Source organism: Xylocopa sonorina, chromosome 11 (genome assembly GCF_050948175.1).
Source record: "Xylocopa sonorina isolate GNS202 chromosome 11, iyXylSono1_principal, whole genome shotgun sequence".
Lineage (NCBI taxonomy): Eukaryota > Metazoa > Arthropoda > Insecta > Hymenoptera > Apidae > Xylocopa > Xylocopa sonorina.
The window spans coordinates 10,155,369-10,172,380 of NC_135203.1; the positions used below are offsets into that span (position 1 = coordinate 10,155,369).

Consider the following 17,012-nt stretch of genomic DNA (forward strand, 5'->3'; position numbering starts at 1 on the left):
TATTGTCGTTGACATATAAAAATGCTTCACTTTTATCCTTTAGTGAATTGATACTACCATACAAATACTATGTTGTGTATAAGTGTATAGTAAAATGGCACAGAGTTGGATAAGGAAATTATAAGCATATTCTATAAAATAGTTGCTTTAAAAGTCTTATGATTAGGTCTATAAATTGTCATCTTCATTTAGGTTCCGGGTCTGGCTTAGGTTTTCTCCTTGGATCACTTACATCCAATGGAACTATTACCAGGTGTTCGTCGTTCGATTTTGATGGTTGTTCATACTCGTAATCGACACCTCTCGTAGGTTGAAACCGACTTGGTTTCAATGATACTGGTTTGCATCTGTAATAGTTTTGCGAACGCAGAGTTTATAATACAATTTTAACCATACGAAGGAAAAACTGTGCATCTTTTTAATAGAGATATTTTTGTTAGATACAAAAGTAAGCGTAGTGTATAGTACGTTAGTATTACAAACAATTTAGTAAGGCAGAAAAGGTAATTAGTTTTGTAATTCTGAATGTATTCAGAAAAACCAAGCTGTTAAAGGAGAAAATTCTTAGAAAGATTGGGTGCGGTGCATACAGCTTACAAGATATAAGAGGAAGTTGAGTGCGGTAAGAGAAATGAGGTATTTCCATAGTAGTGCTCCTATTCATTCTGTTCACACCTGCACGTAGTTTTATCAAAATAAAAACCAGTGGAACAGTCCAGTACATCTCTGCAGGAACAGGCGCACTGTTTCGAATCCCAGATTTTGATGTCGCTGCTCGCGTTGCATTTCCTTGCTTCGTCGACGTTCTTACATTCACATGTGCATTCGTTGGGGTAGTATTCTTGTTTTGCGTTGCAATGCTGAAAGAACATCATCGAGTAAAACGATTGAAAATTCAATCTTACTAGAATTTGATACCGATTCCGTTGCGCGGTAATCTAAGCTGACCGAGTTACCGCTTGCACAAGAAAAGTGCATTATCGCATGAAACCACTGGTGAATTATTAAGTAGCAGACCGTGAGTCGCGTTATACCGGTTTAAGAAGGAAGAACTCAATTATCGACTGTCCTCAAATTACCTCCTCCTTAATTTTGCAGTCACACTGGCAGCTCGTGTGCTCTTCCACCGGTACGATCCGTTTGTCTATATACTTCATTCTGATGCCGGATATATCGATTGTTACCACCTTAAAACCATTCGTATCATCTGATTATCTCGAACAGGGCTATCTGAATCGGGAGTTACAAAAGATGACTCACTACGAAATTTCGTATTTCCGTAGTTAATGGCTGGCACGAGTGTAACTTGGAGCCACAGCAACCTCCGCATCTCTTGACCCTGGTGCAGGATGGATAATAGGCAATAGACGGATCGTTGTCTTGTTCTAGAGATACTGTTTGTAATTCAGGCATGCACTTAGCCGGAGTTGGTTCCTCCGCGTTCGATCGTTCTCCGATTCTACCTGAAAAGAAAGTTACCGGTAGTAAAGCGTACACGTTGTGTCATGTTTCCTGAATTCGTCGAGCAATTTTTCATCGTCCCCAATCGATTCTCGTGGTGTCTGGTTCAGTGTCGTTCTTGTGGGTTCGCGTGGAATGTAGTAGCCAGTTGGAATATTTTCTAGGCGACTAAACGATGGACGAGCAGAGGCAAGCCATTTCGTTCGCCAACAGCTATTTTGCTTTGGCTGATGGTCTTGCTACCGGTTTAGAGAGCCACCTTTCGGAGGACGTGGTCCTCGATTGGTTCGGCAAAACAGTCAGAGGAAGGAGAAACGTGTCCGCCTTCTTGGGAGCTCACAAAGTGAATTCGAGGCATGTATTCCCGCACATCGTACCGATTACTGGCATCGATTACGAAAAGATTGAAGCGAATCGGTAAGGTCACGCGGTGGTAAAGTTACGGAACCGTCCAAGTGCCGGAAATGTATCGTAACGTTGGACTTTTACGCAGGAAGAGGTTTCGTTCGCATCGCTATCAAAGTGAACAGGAATGTTTAACAAAATCGAGTAATAACGACGCGAGCGAAACAGAAGTGTCGTTGACTCGTAACGGTATCACGGATATTAATCAGAACGAAATCGGCGCGAAGGAAGCCATCGCGAGGGACGATTACAATTTTGACGATGGTGATCTGAGCAATCTTTTCAAGCTTGAGATCTCGTCGACCAACACAGAAGAGATCGAGCTGAGCATTAATAGGATAAAATTGGAGGAGGAAATGGCACCAACCATCAAAGCTATCAAGCGAGAGCAACGTCGAGGAGATGGATCTCTTGTCGTTGAACCTACCACGGTTAAGTATGTGGAGGCCTGCGGCGAAATAGAATTCTCGCGCAAATATGGAAAACGAGGCAAGGGTTCACTTTTTCGGTCACTCGTTTAACTCTCTGCTGCCCAATAATAACTTTCAAATTGTTACGTAGCCGTTTGTCTAAATATTCCAATTGGAGTAAAATCTAAATTGGGCACTAGAGAGTTAACCCTCATTTGACAAACGATGATACTCCGTCAGAGTCACCATGTTTTCTGCCGGATGCAAATTTCAGTTTTGTTACAATCGAATTGACAGGTGTAACGAGCGTAACAGGTATCTCGTTTAATGTAATCATAGATTCTTGGAACGCGTACTTCTTGGTCCCAATTAAGTTGCACACTTGGAAACGGCCGTGCAAGTTGCAAATCGCCTATACAACTTCGAGCGAATATCCGACTGCGACACTGTCTAGGAAAAATAAAAGCATCGAGGCGCGATATGGGCAGCCGAAAGTCAAATTGCCCAGTCTGAACGATATCAATGAGATCACCAACCGACTGGTGCCAAACGCGAACGGTTTCGGGGGTTTCCTAAAGGACATCGACTTCTTCGAGGACCGCAAGAGCTTTCTGGAAAGCCTCGAAACGAAGATGATGACTAAAGACCCTTGTACGCCGTTATTTGTTGTCCCGCAATACGTGGAAGACAGACTTGTCTTCAAGAAACGGCGCGTCAGCGTGGCCGATAGCACCGGTGACAAAAATAAGAAAACATTCGTGTTCAACTATCAGATTCGTCTGATAGTATACGAGAGTAACAGTAAGTGTAAGGTGAATCTCATGCAGGAATTCGAAGAGGCGAAACTATAAAGCGGAACTCTGCTCTTGTTCTGTCATTTTTTCGAAAGTATCATGGACGTGATATTTCATTTTTTTTCCTTCAATTCGGGTTTTTTTACCGGTAGATCCGTGATAAGCGGAGATACGAATTATATACTTATGAAATACTTCCGCCAAGTAGGTTTCCTACGCTCCGATTAACCGGATGATCTCATGTTTACCGATAATCGAGTTGGAACAATGAAGTTGCCAGAAGATACCGCTTAGATTACGACGTGTTTATCGAATCGAAAAATATTTGCCACGATTACAATTCGTGCGCACGATACAATGTTTTTTTAAACGCTCAAGGATTTACGAGGGCAGCTGCGCTGCATTCTCACGATGCGTTCTTCCTTTTTTTTTTCTTTTTTTCATTATTGCATCGCGGAATTTTAGTTCTCGTTTTGCTTGAATAAAGTGGTTGTACATTTTTCCTCGAACCGTTGCCGATCAACCGGTTTTCCTTACGCATGTTAGCTCCTATAAATTCACACTAAGCGCGCAACTTGTTCATAATGAGTGCGTTAATAAACAGTATAAAAGGTGTACTTACTGGCCAAGAAGAAGTCTTGTTCCGACGGTGGTACATTTTCGACTAGCGCGAGGAACTCTTGCACGGAATTGGCAGAATCGATTTTTTTCGCTAATTCCATTGTGTTCTGAAAGCAACAGAGCAGTCTTAAAGGTAAAGGACGCAGAACGAGCGGAAGTTTTTCACATTTTCAAACATATCCCAGGATTATCTCGATTAGTCGATCGTCTAATCAACGATGACAAATCGATAAAAGGAGGATTGCGCTCGGGTGGCGCTACTCGAGTGCCTTTCCCGCAAAATAATTGCGATTTACGTTGGTGCACCACGGACGTTGCGCGTGTACAATTTCTTCAACGGGTAGCAACGACCATCGGTTCGTTTGTTTTACCAAGGAATTCCAACGTTTTGTTATGCGTATCGCGAGTCGCTGAATCGTACAAACGAGACAACTATTTAGGTGCACTGCATATCGTTGTCCATGACACACCTAGAGGTTTACCTTAACGATTGCACCTTGCCGTTAATCAAAAGCGATTACATTATCGTTCGATCGATCGGACCAGCCGGTAGGGACACGATCGTTCGTAAATATTCGTCGAAAAAACGAGTCTGAACGAGGGAATCTTGTCGCAATTACTGGGGTATTCCTGCCGCGGTATTCCCAGTAATATCTGACCAGTGAATCATCGACATCGATAGCGGATACTCGCGCAATTAAAATTAGAATTATAAAACGATCGCAGGTCAATCATCCGGGAAACCGTAAAACGGTCTACCCAACGCTCCAACCCCAATTGTTACATAGAGAGAGATCCTCCGTCGAAAAGCATTTTAAAGGCTAGCATCGATCGCCGAGCGACCGTTCGGCCAGTCGTACTTTTTAACTTGGAACAGGTTTTGAACAAGTAACTATCGTCCAGACACTGAAAAACGAGCGAACGCCGAACCGATTTCGAAGAAACGCATCTTCGGTGTTAGTGTATCGGCTCGATAGCCGCTATTTAAGTTATTTCTTTTTTTTTTATATTTCCATGTCGACAAATGAAATATACCCACGGTTGCAAATGAGGAATCGGCAACGATGCTAGAATTCAGAGTAGACAGGCGATTCGTGTCGTGATCCATACGATTAAACGCGAGAAAAGTACCCTCAGACGTTGTATCATACTTTCCAAGAAACGTCGGCTATTTCTACAACTTCGTAAGAATAATGTGGTGGCATTTAAAGGTCGTTTCTTAAACTCGGCGCCAGGTTCATTTTCATAACTGGACCGTAACAGTGATACATACCACGATTACGCAGAGATGAATTTCACTTCGATGAAATAAAATTCGCCCCGGCCTTGCCTACGCAATGGCACTTCGCTTCGAACCTTCCCATTTACGAACGCGTTTTCATAATCACCAGTCCGCTTTCCTTTCGATCGCGAATGTTGCAAGCGATGACACGTAACTGTCGTTTCTAACATTGTTCAGCTACTTCTCCTCCCCGTTCGCGTTTTCATAAACTGAACGAGCATCGCCGCGTCCGTTCCGATCGATATAATTAGCCGAGTACCGCGAGGTAATCGACAAAGTATTCGCACGTACGTCAAATACGTCGTGTGACGTGCGATCAATTACCGATATATCGAGTAGCGGACACCCGTGACGAGCATTCCAACCGCGCCGCGTTGCGCGAGGTCTTTCTGTTCCACTGTCGAGTACATACTTGACATTAAGCGTTCCGCGGCCTTCAGCGTCATCCAGCATCGTCTTTACGGAAAAACGGACGTGCTCCCATTCGCAAGGACGCCTGCACCGCCGACAAAAGGCATCAGCCAAGCCGATTGTCGATCGCGTTAACGAGCTCGCGGTTACGTCGACGCTGGATCGGAAAACGAAGCGGTAACAAAACCGTGACGAACCATTGATTTCCGCGCAATTAACCTACCTCGCGAGATAACGCTCGCCGGATTTTCTCGCAATTACGTAATTTGACAGGTAAAAAGGATGAATGGATAGACCGGCAGCGTTCGATCTTGAACAGCGTAAACGGGCGATGCTGGTACCGTTCGCACCGTGGACCAACGGATTAACTCGGCGCATTGGCCACGTACGATCCGTACGACGCTGAACGACCGGGATAACATAATTGCTACCTACTTATCAAAGTGAAAACGTGGGAGTGTTGCAACGCGGCTCGTGCACCGTTCCGTTCCGCTCACGAAATACCATAACACGCAGACGTATCGTTAGGCGTTCGAATAGTTTTGGACGATAGTCGAAATCGATTTACCGACACCTCGATGGACCCTCTCAGCTTCCGCGTCGGCTGTGTCGCAGGGACTGACGTCCTCCTCTGGATGGGGCCTGGGAACACGATGCCGTCTGGATCACCGTGGTATTGCGTGTTCTTCTGAGCCGCCGCGAACAGTCCGCAAACCATCACCAGAAGGAACGTTCCGCTTCGTACGAGGTGCGACATGTCTGCGCGCGAAACAGACGCTTTGTCGAGGGAACCGGAGGATCGCGACGATCGCTGTGCTCCGCAGTGGCGAACTTCCGGCGTCGCGTGCCCGTCGAATATACTTGCTCGCGATACGGTACAGAACGGTGGTAAAAATCGAGATCGCCAGATAGAAACTCGGCTCGCACGCGTCGAGGAGAAGCGGTACTCGCACCTGAACAGGTTCGTGTGTCGCGCCGCCGATCGACTGCCGAAGTGAATACGCGCCGCCGCGTATTTCTGGTCACACACACGCGAACGTACACGAGCGCACCGGCACACGTACGAATTACGATCGGCTTTTACCGCTCCGCCGTGATTACCGTCGCTCGTAATGACATTTTCTTTCCGGTTAACAACCGATCCTTATCAGGACGAACGTCTTAATGGACGCCGGTGTTATCATCGCGCCCCGAGTTTATTATTTTCCTTTTGTATCTTTCGAAAATAACGCCGCGATTACACTTGCGTTTACCTTGCGCGGCGAAGTAATTTTATTCCTGCGTCTTGAACATCGGTATGTACGCGGACGTTACAGCTTGTCTATTTTTATATGAAATAGGTAATTGCCTTGGTAATTGTTACCCGAGGAAATTCTCTGCACGTCTTTTGACACAACTCGCGAAATTGTTTGTCTTTAGATCGGTATCGAATCGTGGCTCCGTCTCGATGGTCGATAATGAAAATTTTCCAAGCAACACGGATAGTAGAACTTGATACGACTCTCGTTGATGTGAGTACGTCAGTTTGACCAGCAGATTTTCAAGATTGCAGGGCAGATTAGCGGCGTGGGCGTATGAATGTACGCGCAAGATTAATCCGTTCGCGGGTTGCCCTCCGTAGCGCGATCGTTCGGGATGATAATTTGCTTGAAAGAAAAAACTGCGTTAGCCGTGCAAGTAGTCGGGGGACTTGCGAAGCGTAACTCGTTTAACAGTTCCTTTCATGGTTAATTACGTGGATTACACGGATAATAGATTACGTATTCGCTTTCACAGTCGAATCGGATCGAGTCCAGGAAGCCGCCACCATTTTCTGAACAGAAATCTCGATAGATCGATACTCGTAACCGGTACACTTTGAATTCGCGTCACAGTTGCGTCGAATTGCTATATGCGTTACAATTATCAGTAGGAGACAGTTGTATAAACAGGAGAGTAGAGAATTAGCGTTGATAAATCGTTATTTATTGTACATTTGCATGATATTAGTCGTGTATAATTTTATAAGCGTCGATCGAGTTGTACATGCGTTTTATAAAGTTCTAGTATGGGATAGAGACGTAGTCGATCGGTTGTTCATAGTTGATACGATCTATTTAATTAACCGGTGAAGCGTATAATCTAGTCTTTCGCTGAAACAAGACAAAAGTGACTTACTGACTGAAAACGACCTCGAAGGCGATATGTTTTACCTGGTTTGTTAGCGGTTAACTCGGTTAAGGGCGCACTACTTTTCTGCACCCGATACGGCGAATCCAGACTTGTCCTGTCGGACAGCGTGATCGTGACGGCAGGGCTACAGGTTCCGATTTACCCGTGGCGATGAAAACGCACAGCAAAAGGGCGAACAGAATGAAACGCAACGGTGCCATCGCGTGCGCGCGGATTAGAGCCTTTTTCGGTAGGACTTGTTAATTGTTTCTCCTCGGATCGTTTCGCGTGTCACGAAACTGTGACGTCGACGGCGTTCAGACAGAAATTCGAAACTAACGTAGGGAGGTAGGAAAATCCGTGCAATATATTGCCCTTACTACGACCCCCCTCCTCCCTTTTCCTATATCTATCTACGTTATTTTGCGGTTATAATTCATCCTGCTTACGCACTATGCGGTTTCTGATTTGATAATTATAAGATATCGTAAAGTGCTCATTAAAATTAGTCATCAGCTTTTTGTTCGTCGCAAATTTGACTTAAATAGCGCACTGTATCAAGATTGTTCCATAATAGATTAGGATATCTTTTCCGCGTTCAAGTTTTTAATGGTATCGTAATTTATAATTTGGCGCAAAATGCATTGCTTACAGGAATTTAAAAATTACATAGAAACGATGTTACCTTTCGTAGCTTCTTTATCTCTGCATGTTAAGTTTGGTCCGAGCACGTTTTACCGTACGAATGGTACTCTTACACGCTTTCTTTTTTCGCAGTTATCTATCGTTTCGATTAGGATTTACATAGGCGGAGCCTATGTTACACGCGGTGGAAAAATAAAGGCGTTTCTTGTAATCTTTTCCAAGCGATAGCTATGTATTCACGGAAATTTGCGTCAAATTATGTACAAGCGATAAAGCAATTTCCTGCCTCCGTTAATTAGTCGCTAATCGTGACTTCTGGAGATTGAACGTTTACCTTACTCGTATCGTACTAACATCCCGAGACTAATGCTTCCGTTTTCGCGTGATTTTTATCTCCATCCGGGATTTTTTTCGAATTTTTACCGTTCCCATAGATGCCACCCTCGTCCGATAATCCATTCGCGTTCGTCATACTTCCTTACCGACCACACGATCGAGAAAGTAGTATCCTGCACGATCTCAGCGGATTTGCTCGTCCTTCGTGAAATTCTTAAAGTGTCAAATGTCCCAATAAACGATCGACCGGCTCAACAGGAACTCAACTGTGCTGAAAGAAAAAAAACATTGGTCCGTATAAGTATTATCGATCACTGTCTCGTTTATCGATGCCTCGCCACTTCGTGCCCGCGATTCTTCTTATCGGTATTTATCAACTGAAATTTCTGCTCACTTAAAAGACTGCCCTACAACGATCGCCGACCATTACTCTGCCTTTAGGACAGTTGATCGGAACGTTGATGAAGGATCCTTCTTGGACGTCTATGGATGCGTTTTGGGTGGCGTCACGGAAAAGCATGAATTGCTTTTTCCTCGGCGGTGCCGTCGAGTCGGAGCTTGTCGAGCAGAGGTGCAACGAGAAAACGAGAACGCACACTATCACCAGCACGATCCTCGAGAAGTTCATGTTGGGAATCAAAATCTCAGATTCGTCACGATTCGCGCAACGAAGCGATCCGTTTCGATTAAGTGTTCGATGGAACGCGGCGATGGATATCGTTTTAAGCAAGAATCTTAGTGAATCTTCACTGCCGCTCTCCGACGTGCCCTATCACTGCTGAGATTTCACTGCCGGCCACTGTTCGCATTCCTGTTAACCGACGACCACGTTCGAATACGAACACGCCCGACACAGAAGTGGAATAAATATCATCGATCGAGCCGCAGTCTTGTCTCTCGTCTAGAAAAACACTCTTATCGATGGTACAAGTCTCTAATAAAAACCGTTATCGCCGCGATAGCCAAGGTGTCTCGCCTCGAATATATATAGAGAACGATCGTTCGAAGCTTTTTCTTTCACCGTTCTGACGAAACGCGACAATTTTTCAAGGAAGATAACCCAGTTCCGGCCTGATAAGATTCACCGTTCATCACGGGCCCGCGCGAGCACGGAAAAATGCTCGTTCACCACGCACTCCTGCATTTGCCAAATCGGTCCCGTAGTTCGCCCACTTTGCAACGTTTCTTTCGAGGAGGGACCATTATTATCCGGCCAAGGGCTATTTTCTGTGTCTCGGTCGAATTGGCATTCCCGTCGTACGCGTTACTTAAGTCATGAACCGACTCTTCGTCCGAACTCGTTGAGCCCTGAATGGACGAGATGATGTCGCCGACGGACCAGCCATTCGCCAGAATTACGTGAACCAAGAGCAACATCACCGCCGTGCTCCACCAGCGCATCGTTTCACGGGACCGGAATCGGATGATCGCACACGTTTACCTGCAACGATCGACTCTCGAAACGTCTCCAACTTTCGTATTCGAAATCGCGAGCTACAAATTTCTTCTCCCATCCGATTTCCGTTCGCTACTGAGCAACGTTTTGTCCTCCCAAGGCATTTTATTTCTGTCGCGCACACGATAACCTTCGATGACACTCTTAACACAGCATCAGGGCTGATCGATTTTTATTTCGAGCTCACGATACGTTCTATCGAATCGTTCCCACAACATCGTCGGTCGATTAAATTTTCCATTTGCACGGTTGTGTAACGGGCCATCGCGCACCACGGAATTTGCAAAAAATTAGAAGCATAAACGCGTGTGTTCGCGCGTCGCGATAACCCTCGACGATCGAATGTTTCGCGCATACTTTTTACTCGCATCCCTGAAAAGTATCAACGCAAGCATTTCCCGCGATGCGCACTTTCGAAAGGTCAAGTCCGTCGTTTCGGAATAATCTCGGATCGAATCGACTCGAAAGGGTGCGAGGGATTTCGTTTAACGATTCGAACGGTTCGTGGCGCCATCGCGCGTTCGCTGTAAAAGACGAAAGCGCTCGCGAGGCGTGATAAGCGTTCAGCTTAGCTCCCTCGAGATACGATTCGTCGAGCTGCAATTGCGTCGCGCCGCCGTTGCATTTTTTTTTCCAGACGCTTCCGAACTTTGATCGAACGTACTTACGAGAGATTGCGTTCGCCTTCGAATTTCCGGTTCGTCGAACCGATGTTTAACGAGGCGATCGCGTGTTTCGGGTAGATACGTTTAAACTGTCCTATCGGTTGTTCGCGAAAACGTTCGAAACGACGCCGAACGGAAGGTGAAAATCCAATGGCGAGGAAATCGGGGCGAGCCGGGTTCGCGTGCACGGGAAAAAGGATTCCCATTATCGCGGGAACGAATCTCGAGCGTTCGTTACACTTATCCCGTATTCAGTGAAGGGTTGACTTCTCCCCGGAGGGTATGCTTCACGTGCGGATCGCGTCGCGACGATTTCTCATGCGGTCGGATTATATCCGCGATTCGCTTTGCACGAGCGGAATACCTGGCCTGTCGGTTATCGATTTGCCAGACGTCAACTTGTTCGCTTATCATTCGTTGTCGTCGGCCATCAGCGTTGTCGAAAAAAAGTGTTGGAAAATTTGCACGGCCGTGGTGCGGTGTAGCCTCTTTCGTGGTAGCACGGGACCAGGTTCCCACGGGTACGGCACGCTCGGTCTAGAAAGACAATAACAAGAGACGATTAAGATATAGTTGCGTTGCTTTTCGCTTCCCTCTTCCTGGACACTCGCGGTGTCGTGCACGAACGGCAATCGTAACTGCAGCGAGACGTACAATTATTCGTCATCGGTACGTTCGATTCAGAGAGGTGTGTAATTCATCGGCCATTGCTAGCCTCCGATGCAGGTGAAACGTTTCCTTTGGAGAAACGCGCGGAACTGTGTTTCGCTGATCTCGATTACCGACTCTGTTCCGGAGGTTAGGCAGGTTTGAAGGATCGCGGGAGACCGCGAATTTCGGAGCCATTGGGTAGGTTGTCGAATCGATCGAGGCCCCGACAAGTTCCCCGCGGATATGCGAGGCGGAGACGCGTCAGAATCTGTTGATCCGGTGGCTCGAACCGGTATTACTCGAATAATTTTCGGGTGAGAAGACGCGAAACGTCGTGAAGGAGAAGATGGTTATCGCGGATCTCGGATCTCGGACTCTGAACGTTGGGAAATTCTGCGTGCCGCGTGTAGGTACATTCGTATTGGGTTCTGTAGGTGCGCGTACGTGGTCGAAACACAGATATAGAGAAAAAGAGAGAGAGAGAGAGGAGCGAGTCAGTCCGGCAGTCCGTCAGCCAGGCAGCCAGCCAGTCAGCCAGCCAGTCAGCCAGGTAGAGGTAGGTAGGTAGGTAGGTAGGTAGGTGTAGGTAGGTAGGCTCGATTTAAAAAGTAAATGACTGACGGACTGAGGTCGCCTACCAGGCAATTCCAGTAGCGGGCAATTGCGTGCAAGAAATTACTTGGCAATGCTGACTGGCACGCAAGCTCGAAGCGGACGCGAACGGCGAAGGTTGATGGGGGCCGGAGCGGGCACGCGGAGGAGGAGAGCTCCGGGGGCCTTCTCTTCTTCTTTCAAGCATCGACGATCCCGTCATCGTGCATGCGAGCATCCGCGTCGCGGAATCAACCTCCGAAATTTTCATTCCTCTTCGGCTACGCGGTGTTTAAATTTCATCGCAATGCGACCGTTAATTGAAACATCGAAGACGGTTCGAAGAAGAAAGAGATTTGCTCGAGAGGATTTCGTACGGATAGGAGTTAGATCGAGGACGGATAAGGGGCGCGCGATCGAGACGACGAGCCCGGTTAGAGGCAGAAACGTCGCGTCGCGTCGTATCTGTCGCGGCCGATGCCGGGCTACGCCTCTTGTCGGCATTATACGGGACGCGCACACCGATTATCAAAACTGTCGCTTCCTTCGTTACCTTTTCACGGGCATCTGCGTCTCTCCTACCGCGGTCCGATGGACCCGTCGCGTTCCCTACCTTGGAACCGTGAAATATGATTCGCTCGTCCGCCGGCTCTCCATGATGCCGGATTCCATGGAACTCGGCCGCGTTTAAATGTCATTCCCTTCGTTTCAGCTCCGAGCTGGCCAAAACGCTCCGGCTCCCGGTCAAAGACTCGATCCCACTTTCCTTCCACTCTTTTGCTCGCTCGTCGCCTCGATCGCGCCGGGGACAGTTACTCGCCACCGAGAAAATTATCTATCGGCCGATACCGGCTAATTTTACGAGGGCTCGCAGGTTTCGCCAGCCAGCCAGCCAGCCAGCCAGCCCGCGCGGCCGCCTAATTTTACGAGCCTGTCCCTTTTAACGTCTTCCCCTTTTCAACGAGATCATAGCGTAGAGGCTTGCGTGCCTTTCGCCCGGCCACGATCCCGTTTTTCGAAGATCGTGCCATCGGTGACCTCGAGCTAATTCGAAAATTGAACCTGTTCGTGTCCCTGCCAATTGACGTTTTCATTCCGCTGTTCGTTCTCGATGACCAAAAAACGACGACTCAAAAGTAACAGGGCTGGGGGAGGCTATAACCAAAGAAAGAGAAAGCAGTAGGAAGCAACGAAAGAACGGCGGTTTTTGCGTTTACGCAATACCGCAACGTATGGTCCCCTCTTTTCTCGGTTCCTTTTCTTTCTTTTTTCTTCTTTCTTTTTTGGGGTGGACGGAATCGAAACCGCAGCGACAAATATCGTCGTGAATAGGGACATCTGCTCGGAACAATTACGTCCACGTAACACGGACGGGGTTCGTTCGTTCGTTCGTTCGTTCGCAGTAGTTAAGGCAGCCGCGAAAATTCACGGGGCCGAGGTAGCCCGAAGAATTATGCCGTTGCACCGACACCGACTGATTTTACGATGCGCCGCGTTGAGCTCGTATCTAGCACGTCGCCGCCTTATTTTACGAGGCTGCCCCAACTTAACGCCTCCTTAGCCACGTCGAGAGATCGGGCAACACGCGCCCGTAAACGTAAACGGCTATATAGTGTGTACACCGTACGCCCCATATACGTATGCGCGCACGTTACGTGCTAAATTTCCACCAGGCTCGACACACTTCGTCCACGATCATTTTCCTCCTCGCCCTCTTAAGCCTGGAAAGCCCGCCAGCTACCTTATTGCGCGCACCCTGCGAACCGACGCCACTTTCGTGTCCGCCCGTTCCTCCTCCTTCTCGAGCGACGCTCGCCGCGCTCCTTTTGCCCCTTTTCGCCTCTCTCTCTCTCTCTCTCTCTCTTTCTCTCTCTCGAGTTAGTATAACTCGACGTTTTACGCTCGGTGCGGACGAGCGAGTTTTTGACGCGCCACTGTACGCCTCTCCTCTTTTCCTCCTCCTCTTTTTTTGTTTCGTTTTATCCCGTTTCTTACCGGCGAACAGGAGAAACAGAAGCGTTAACCGTGCCTTTAACGCGTCCGTCGCGGACGAGTCGAGTTTCATTTATTTTTACGAGCGTCGACAAATTCGGACGACGTATCGGTCGCAAAATATTTAGAAAGGCTCGAAACCGGTACGCGAAGGAGATCGACGCGCGTCTAGGTAACGCGTTCACCCGGAAGGATCAGGCAGGAATCGTTTTCCCGCCGTTTATTATTATCGCGTGCGCGACTCGGTTGCGACATTTAAAAACGTACCGCGATCCCGTTCGCCTCGTTCAGGCCTCGTTATCGTTCGTTAATATCGTCGTTACGGTTCCGGTAATAAGCGTTCCTGTTTCGTCTAGCGAGTAATTTCAGTTATTATCCGGACGAGGTGTCGGGAGGAGGCGAGGCGCGAAAAGGGAACGGGCGCGATGGAGCAGCCTCCGGAGAACAATGATCGACTGCTCTGCCGAATTTTACGACGTGGCCCTTTTCTTCGCGCCGCGGCGCACGGGCCCCCTGCGTGCCAACCACCTTGACGGATGAACGCACCATGCATAACGAATGTGTTGCGGGTATCCCGTGCAGTAACCAGAGTAGAGAGAGTAAATATCATCCTGCCGCCAGCCTGGCTACCCGAATACGCGAACGTACCACGGAAAACGCGTACGTTAGGTGTCAAAGTGGAGAGAGCAGGTCAGAAGGCCCGGGGGCGTGCGCTACCGTGCGTACAAGGACGGTATCCGTATCAGAGATCGGAAATCGGGGACCGCGGCGGTTCCCTCTCGCCGCGTAGCCGCGCTCGCTCCTCGAAAAGTAATTAAAGAATTAATTAAACGGAGGGTTACTCAGCTAAGTTCAGCCATCGATCAAGGCTAACCATGGCAGGCCCTTGTTTGCCGCTGACAAAAAACACCGCTACCGAAATCATAGGGAGTCCATTGTGGTCCGTTTCGATCCGTCCACCCACCCTCCTATCCCCTATCCACCATGGACGGAACGCCGCAGAGAGGCATACCCGATGGAGGCCGCTCGGAATAGTAGGTAGGCAGGAGCTTGTTTTCGAACCGATGCTCCCGATCCGGTGAACGGCGAGGAAAAGGTGAGAAGAAGAGGTCCGTCGCGAGCACCGGGATCGACAAAGTAAGAATACAGCTCGCGTGCTCCGTTTCTGTCGTTACAAATTAGAGTAAAAATCATGTAGGAGAATCGTGGCAAATAACTTGCGCAGCGGGAGGGTTCCACCGGGTCCAGCCCAGCGAACAATACCTTCTTCTCCTTCTCCACCTCCATCGTTCTCTTCTCACCGCCTTGCACACCCGGCCGAGGGCCGAGGCCCTCTCTCGCATCTCCGTTTCCCCGTACCTTTCTTATTCTTTTTTCGCCCTCCACCTTTCTCTCCTTCGGTTTCTCACCTTTCCGTCCTCTCTCTTCTTTCTCTCCTCCACCCTCAGCCGCCCCCGTTCCAGGCCCTTTCTCCGCTTTCTTATTCTTCGATCGCACCGGTCCGTGTCTCCCGCTGTCTAATAACGATCGAGAACCCCGCGGTACAGAGTCGAACGCTATCCGTTCACGGGACAACGTTCCCTGTTTCATTGTTCATCGTTCACCGCGTCGCTACCGTTTCCTCGTCATCGCCACGGATCCGTCGATAGTTATCCCCGTTCGAGATTCCAGCACTAGCTACCCGCTACCGCATCGTTTTCGTAATGAAACGAGGCCACCCTTGGAGACTCTTCGATCGAACGATTCGACGAGCGCGACAGTTCGAACGATCGATGCTCGTCGCGATCGTTGGAAGCTGGAGGATTTCACCGGTGAGGCGAGTGTTGGCGAGCAAGCTGGCGAACAAATTGGCCAAGGCGTCTAGGCTGCCGGTAGCACGCCGACAGCTTCTCACTTCGGGGCCCCTCGATCGTTTTCTCGTTCGACTGACGAGGCGAGGCGAAAGCCCGTCGGCCATTAATAATTGTTCGTAATAATGGGCCGTCCTTGGGACGGGGCGAGGGGGCGGCAGGCCCATCGACAGGGGAGGTTGGATAGAAAAAACGAGGAGGCGACCGGTAACGAGGCTGACCGATTCACCGGTCTAATGCTGCTGCCGTTGCTGCTGTTGCCCGGCGGTGTTGCTCTTGTTGCCGATGCGAGCGATGGTGGTGTCGATGCTACCCGGAGGCCACCCCCGCTGCGTTCCTAATAAACCCACTTGCTGGCGGGATAATGGATCCGCGGTGACTACACAACTCTCCTCGAGAACGGTGGGAGACGGAGGATGGGCGAGAACGCCGATACAGGGGCACCATCGACGTCGCGATACCGACTACCGAGTGGTACCGTATCGCGAGCGAAAACGTTTCCAGCTCGATTCCAGGGTTGGGGTATCGAGAGGAGGTGCCATTTGCGACGCCGTTAACGAAACCCTCCAGCGAGATGAAAACCTCGCCGTATTTACGTCCGGAGAAAATGTTGGCCGAGTATCCACCCGAATGGGTCCACCTAAGGAGCGTCGAAGCGAGCGTCGTCTCGAATCGGACGCAGCCTGGCTCGATTCTTGTTTCCAATCACGAAACGATCCGGCCGCCGCGTAGTAGTAGTCGTCGCTCCTGGATCCAATTTAGATGACTCGACGGATTCGTAAATCGACCGACGCGCATCTCAATCTCTAATAGCCACTTTACTCCGCGGCCCGGTGTAATTGGGTCTTTCTTCCGTCTTTGCCCCACGAGAGCTTTAATTTCCCCGATAATCGTGCCTCCTTGTTTCCTCGCGCCTTCTCTCGGTCGGCCCGGAGCGAGCTACGTAGCTAACGGTAGTCCGGGATCGTCGGCACCGCCGATAGCGATCTTCGACAACGATCGCGTGATGAATCTAGCCGTGGAATCTGAAACGAGACGCCTCGATCGTAATGCATTACGGCCTCTCGATAATATCGAGAAGCGTCGGCGCGAATCGATTTCATCGATAGTTAAAAAAACGGCCAGACGGCTGTGAATCGAGGAAGAGCGCGACGTAAGAATCCTCTCGACGATTCTTCCGAGAATCTCCGCAAGATATAACGAACGGGTTTTCGATTTCGCGTCACGTCCGATCCATCGAACGCGCGTACATATGACAGCGATCAATCAGCCGGCACACGGGGGTGTGCGA

The 17,012-nt window shown here is 48.9% G+C and overlaps 2 protein-coding genes and 1 long non-coding RNA gene across 3 annotated transcripts; 1 reads left to right on the top strand and 2 right to left on the bottom strand.

Annotated features, from left to right (window-relative positions):
• Nucleotides 1-274: 274 nt before the first annotated feature.
• Nucleotides 275-6,252, bottom strand: Pvf1 (PDGF- and VEGF-related factor 1). The gene is made up of 6 exons (XM_076904844.1): nt 5,953-6,252; nt 3,693-3,798; nt 1,261-1,463; nt 1,080-1,187; nt 598-860; nt 275-347 (listed from the first exon to the last, which is right to left on the bottom strand). Exons 1-5 carry the CDS (start codon nt 6,139-6,141, stop codon nt 657-659), a joined length of 810 nt encoding a protein of 269 aa, XP_076760959.1. The 5' UTR covers nt 6,142-6,252; the 3' UTR covers nt 275-347; nt 598-656.
• On the top strand, nt 1,352-3,134 carry LOC143429142 (uncharacterized). Its single transcript, XM_076904603.1, has 4 exons — nt 1,352-1,481; nt 1,626-1,878; nt 1,955-2,361; nt 2,616-3,134. The coding sequence occupies exons 2-4, from the start codon at nt 1,637-1,639 to the stop codon at nt 3,125-3,127; spliced, it is 1,161 nt and encodes a 386-aa protein (XP_076760718.1). The 5' UTR covers nt 1,352-1,481; nt 1,626-1,636; the 3' UTR covers nt 3,128-3,134.
• Nucleotides 6,253-7,331: 1,079 nt separating the features above from the next.
• On the bottom strand, nt 7,332-8,092 carry LOC143428886 (uncharacterized). The gene is made up of 2 exons (XR_013102482.1): nt 7,577-8,092; nt 7,332-7,516 (listed from the first exon to the last, which is right to left on the bottom strand). It is a non-coding gene; the product is annotated as an uncharacterized LOC143428886 (long non-coding RNA).
• Between the last annotated feature and the right edge of the window lie 8,920 nt (nt 8,093-17,012).

What these genes read in the sequence shown, in the direction of transcription:
- LOC143429142 (XM_076904603.1), top strand. Translation starts at nt 1,637, where the DNA reads ATGGACGAGCAGAGGCAAGCCATTTCGTTCGCCAACAGCTATTTTGCT. An exon ending in GAAAAGATTGAAGCGAATCG is followed by an intron (nt 1,879 to 1,954) that starts GTAAGGTCACGC and finishes ACTTTTACGCAG; the next exon opens with GAAGAGGTTTCGTTCGCATC. An exon ending in ATATGGAAAACGAGGCAAGG is followed by an intron (nt 2,362 to 2,615) that starts GTTCACTTTTTC and finishes ATGTAATCATAG; the next exon opens with ATTCTTGGAACGCGTACTTC.
- Pvf1 (XM_076904844.1), bottom strand. Translation starts at nt 6,141, where the DNA reads ATGTCGCACCTCGTACGAAGCGGAACGTTCCTTCTGGTGATGGTTTGC. An exon ending in ACAAGACTTCTTCTTGGCCA is followed by an intron (nt 1,464 to 3,692) that starts GTAAGTACACCT and finishes CTTTCTTTTCAG; the next exon opens with GTAGAATCGGAGAACGATCG. An exon ending in CGGAAATACGAAATTTCGTA is followed by an intron (nt 1,188 to 1,260) that starts GTGAGTCATCTT and finishes AATGGTTTTAAG; the next exon opens with GTGGTAACAATCGATATATC.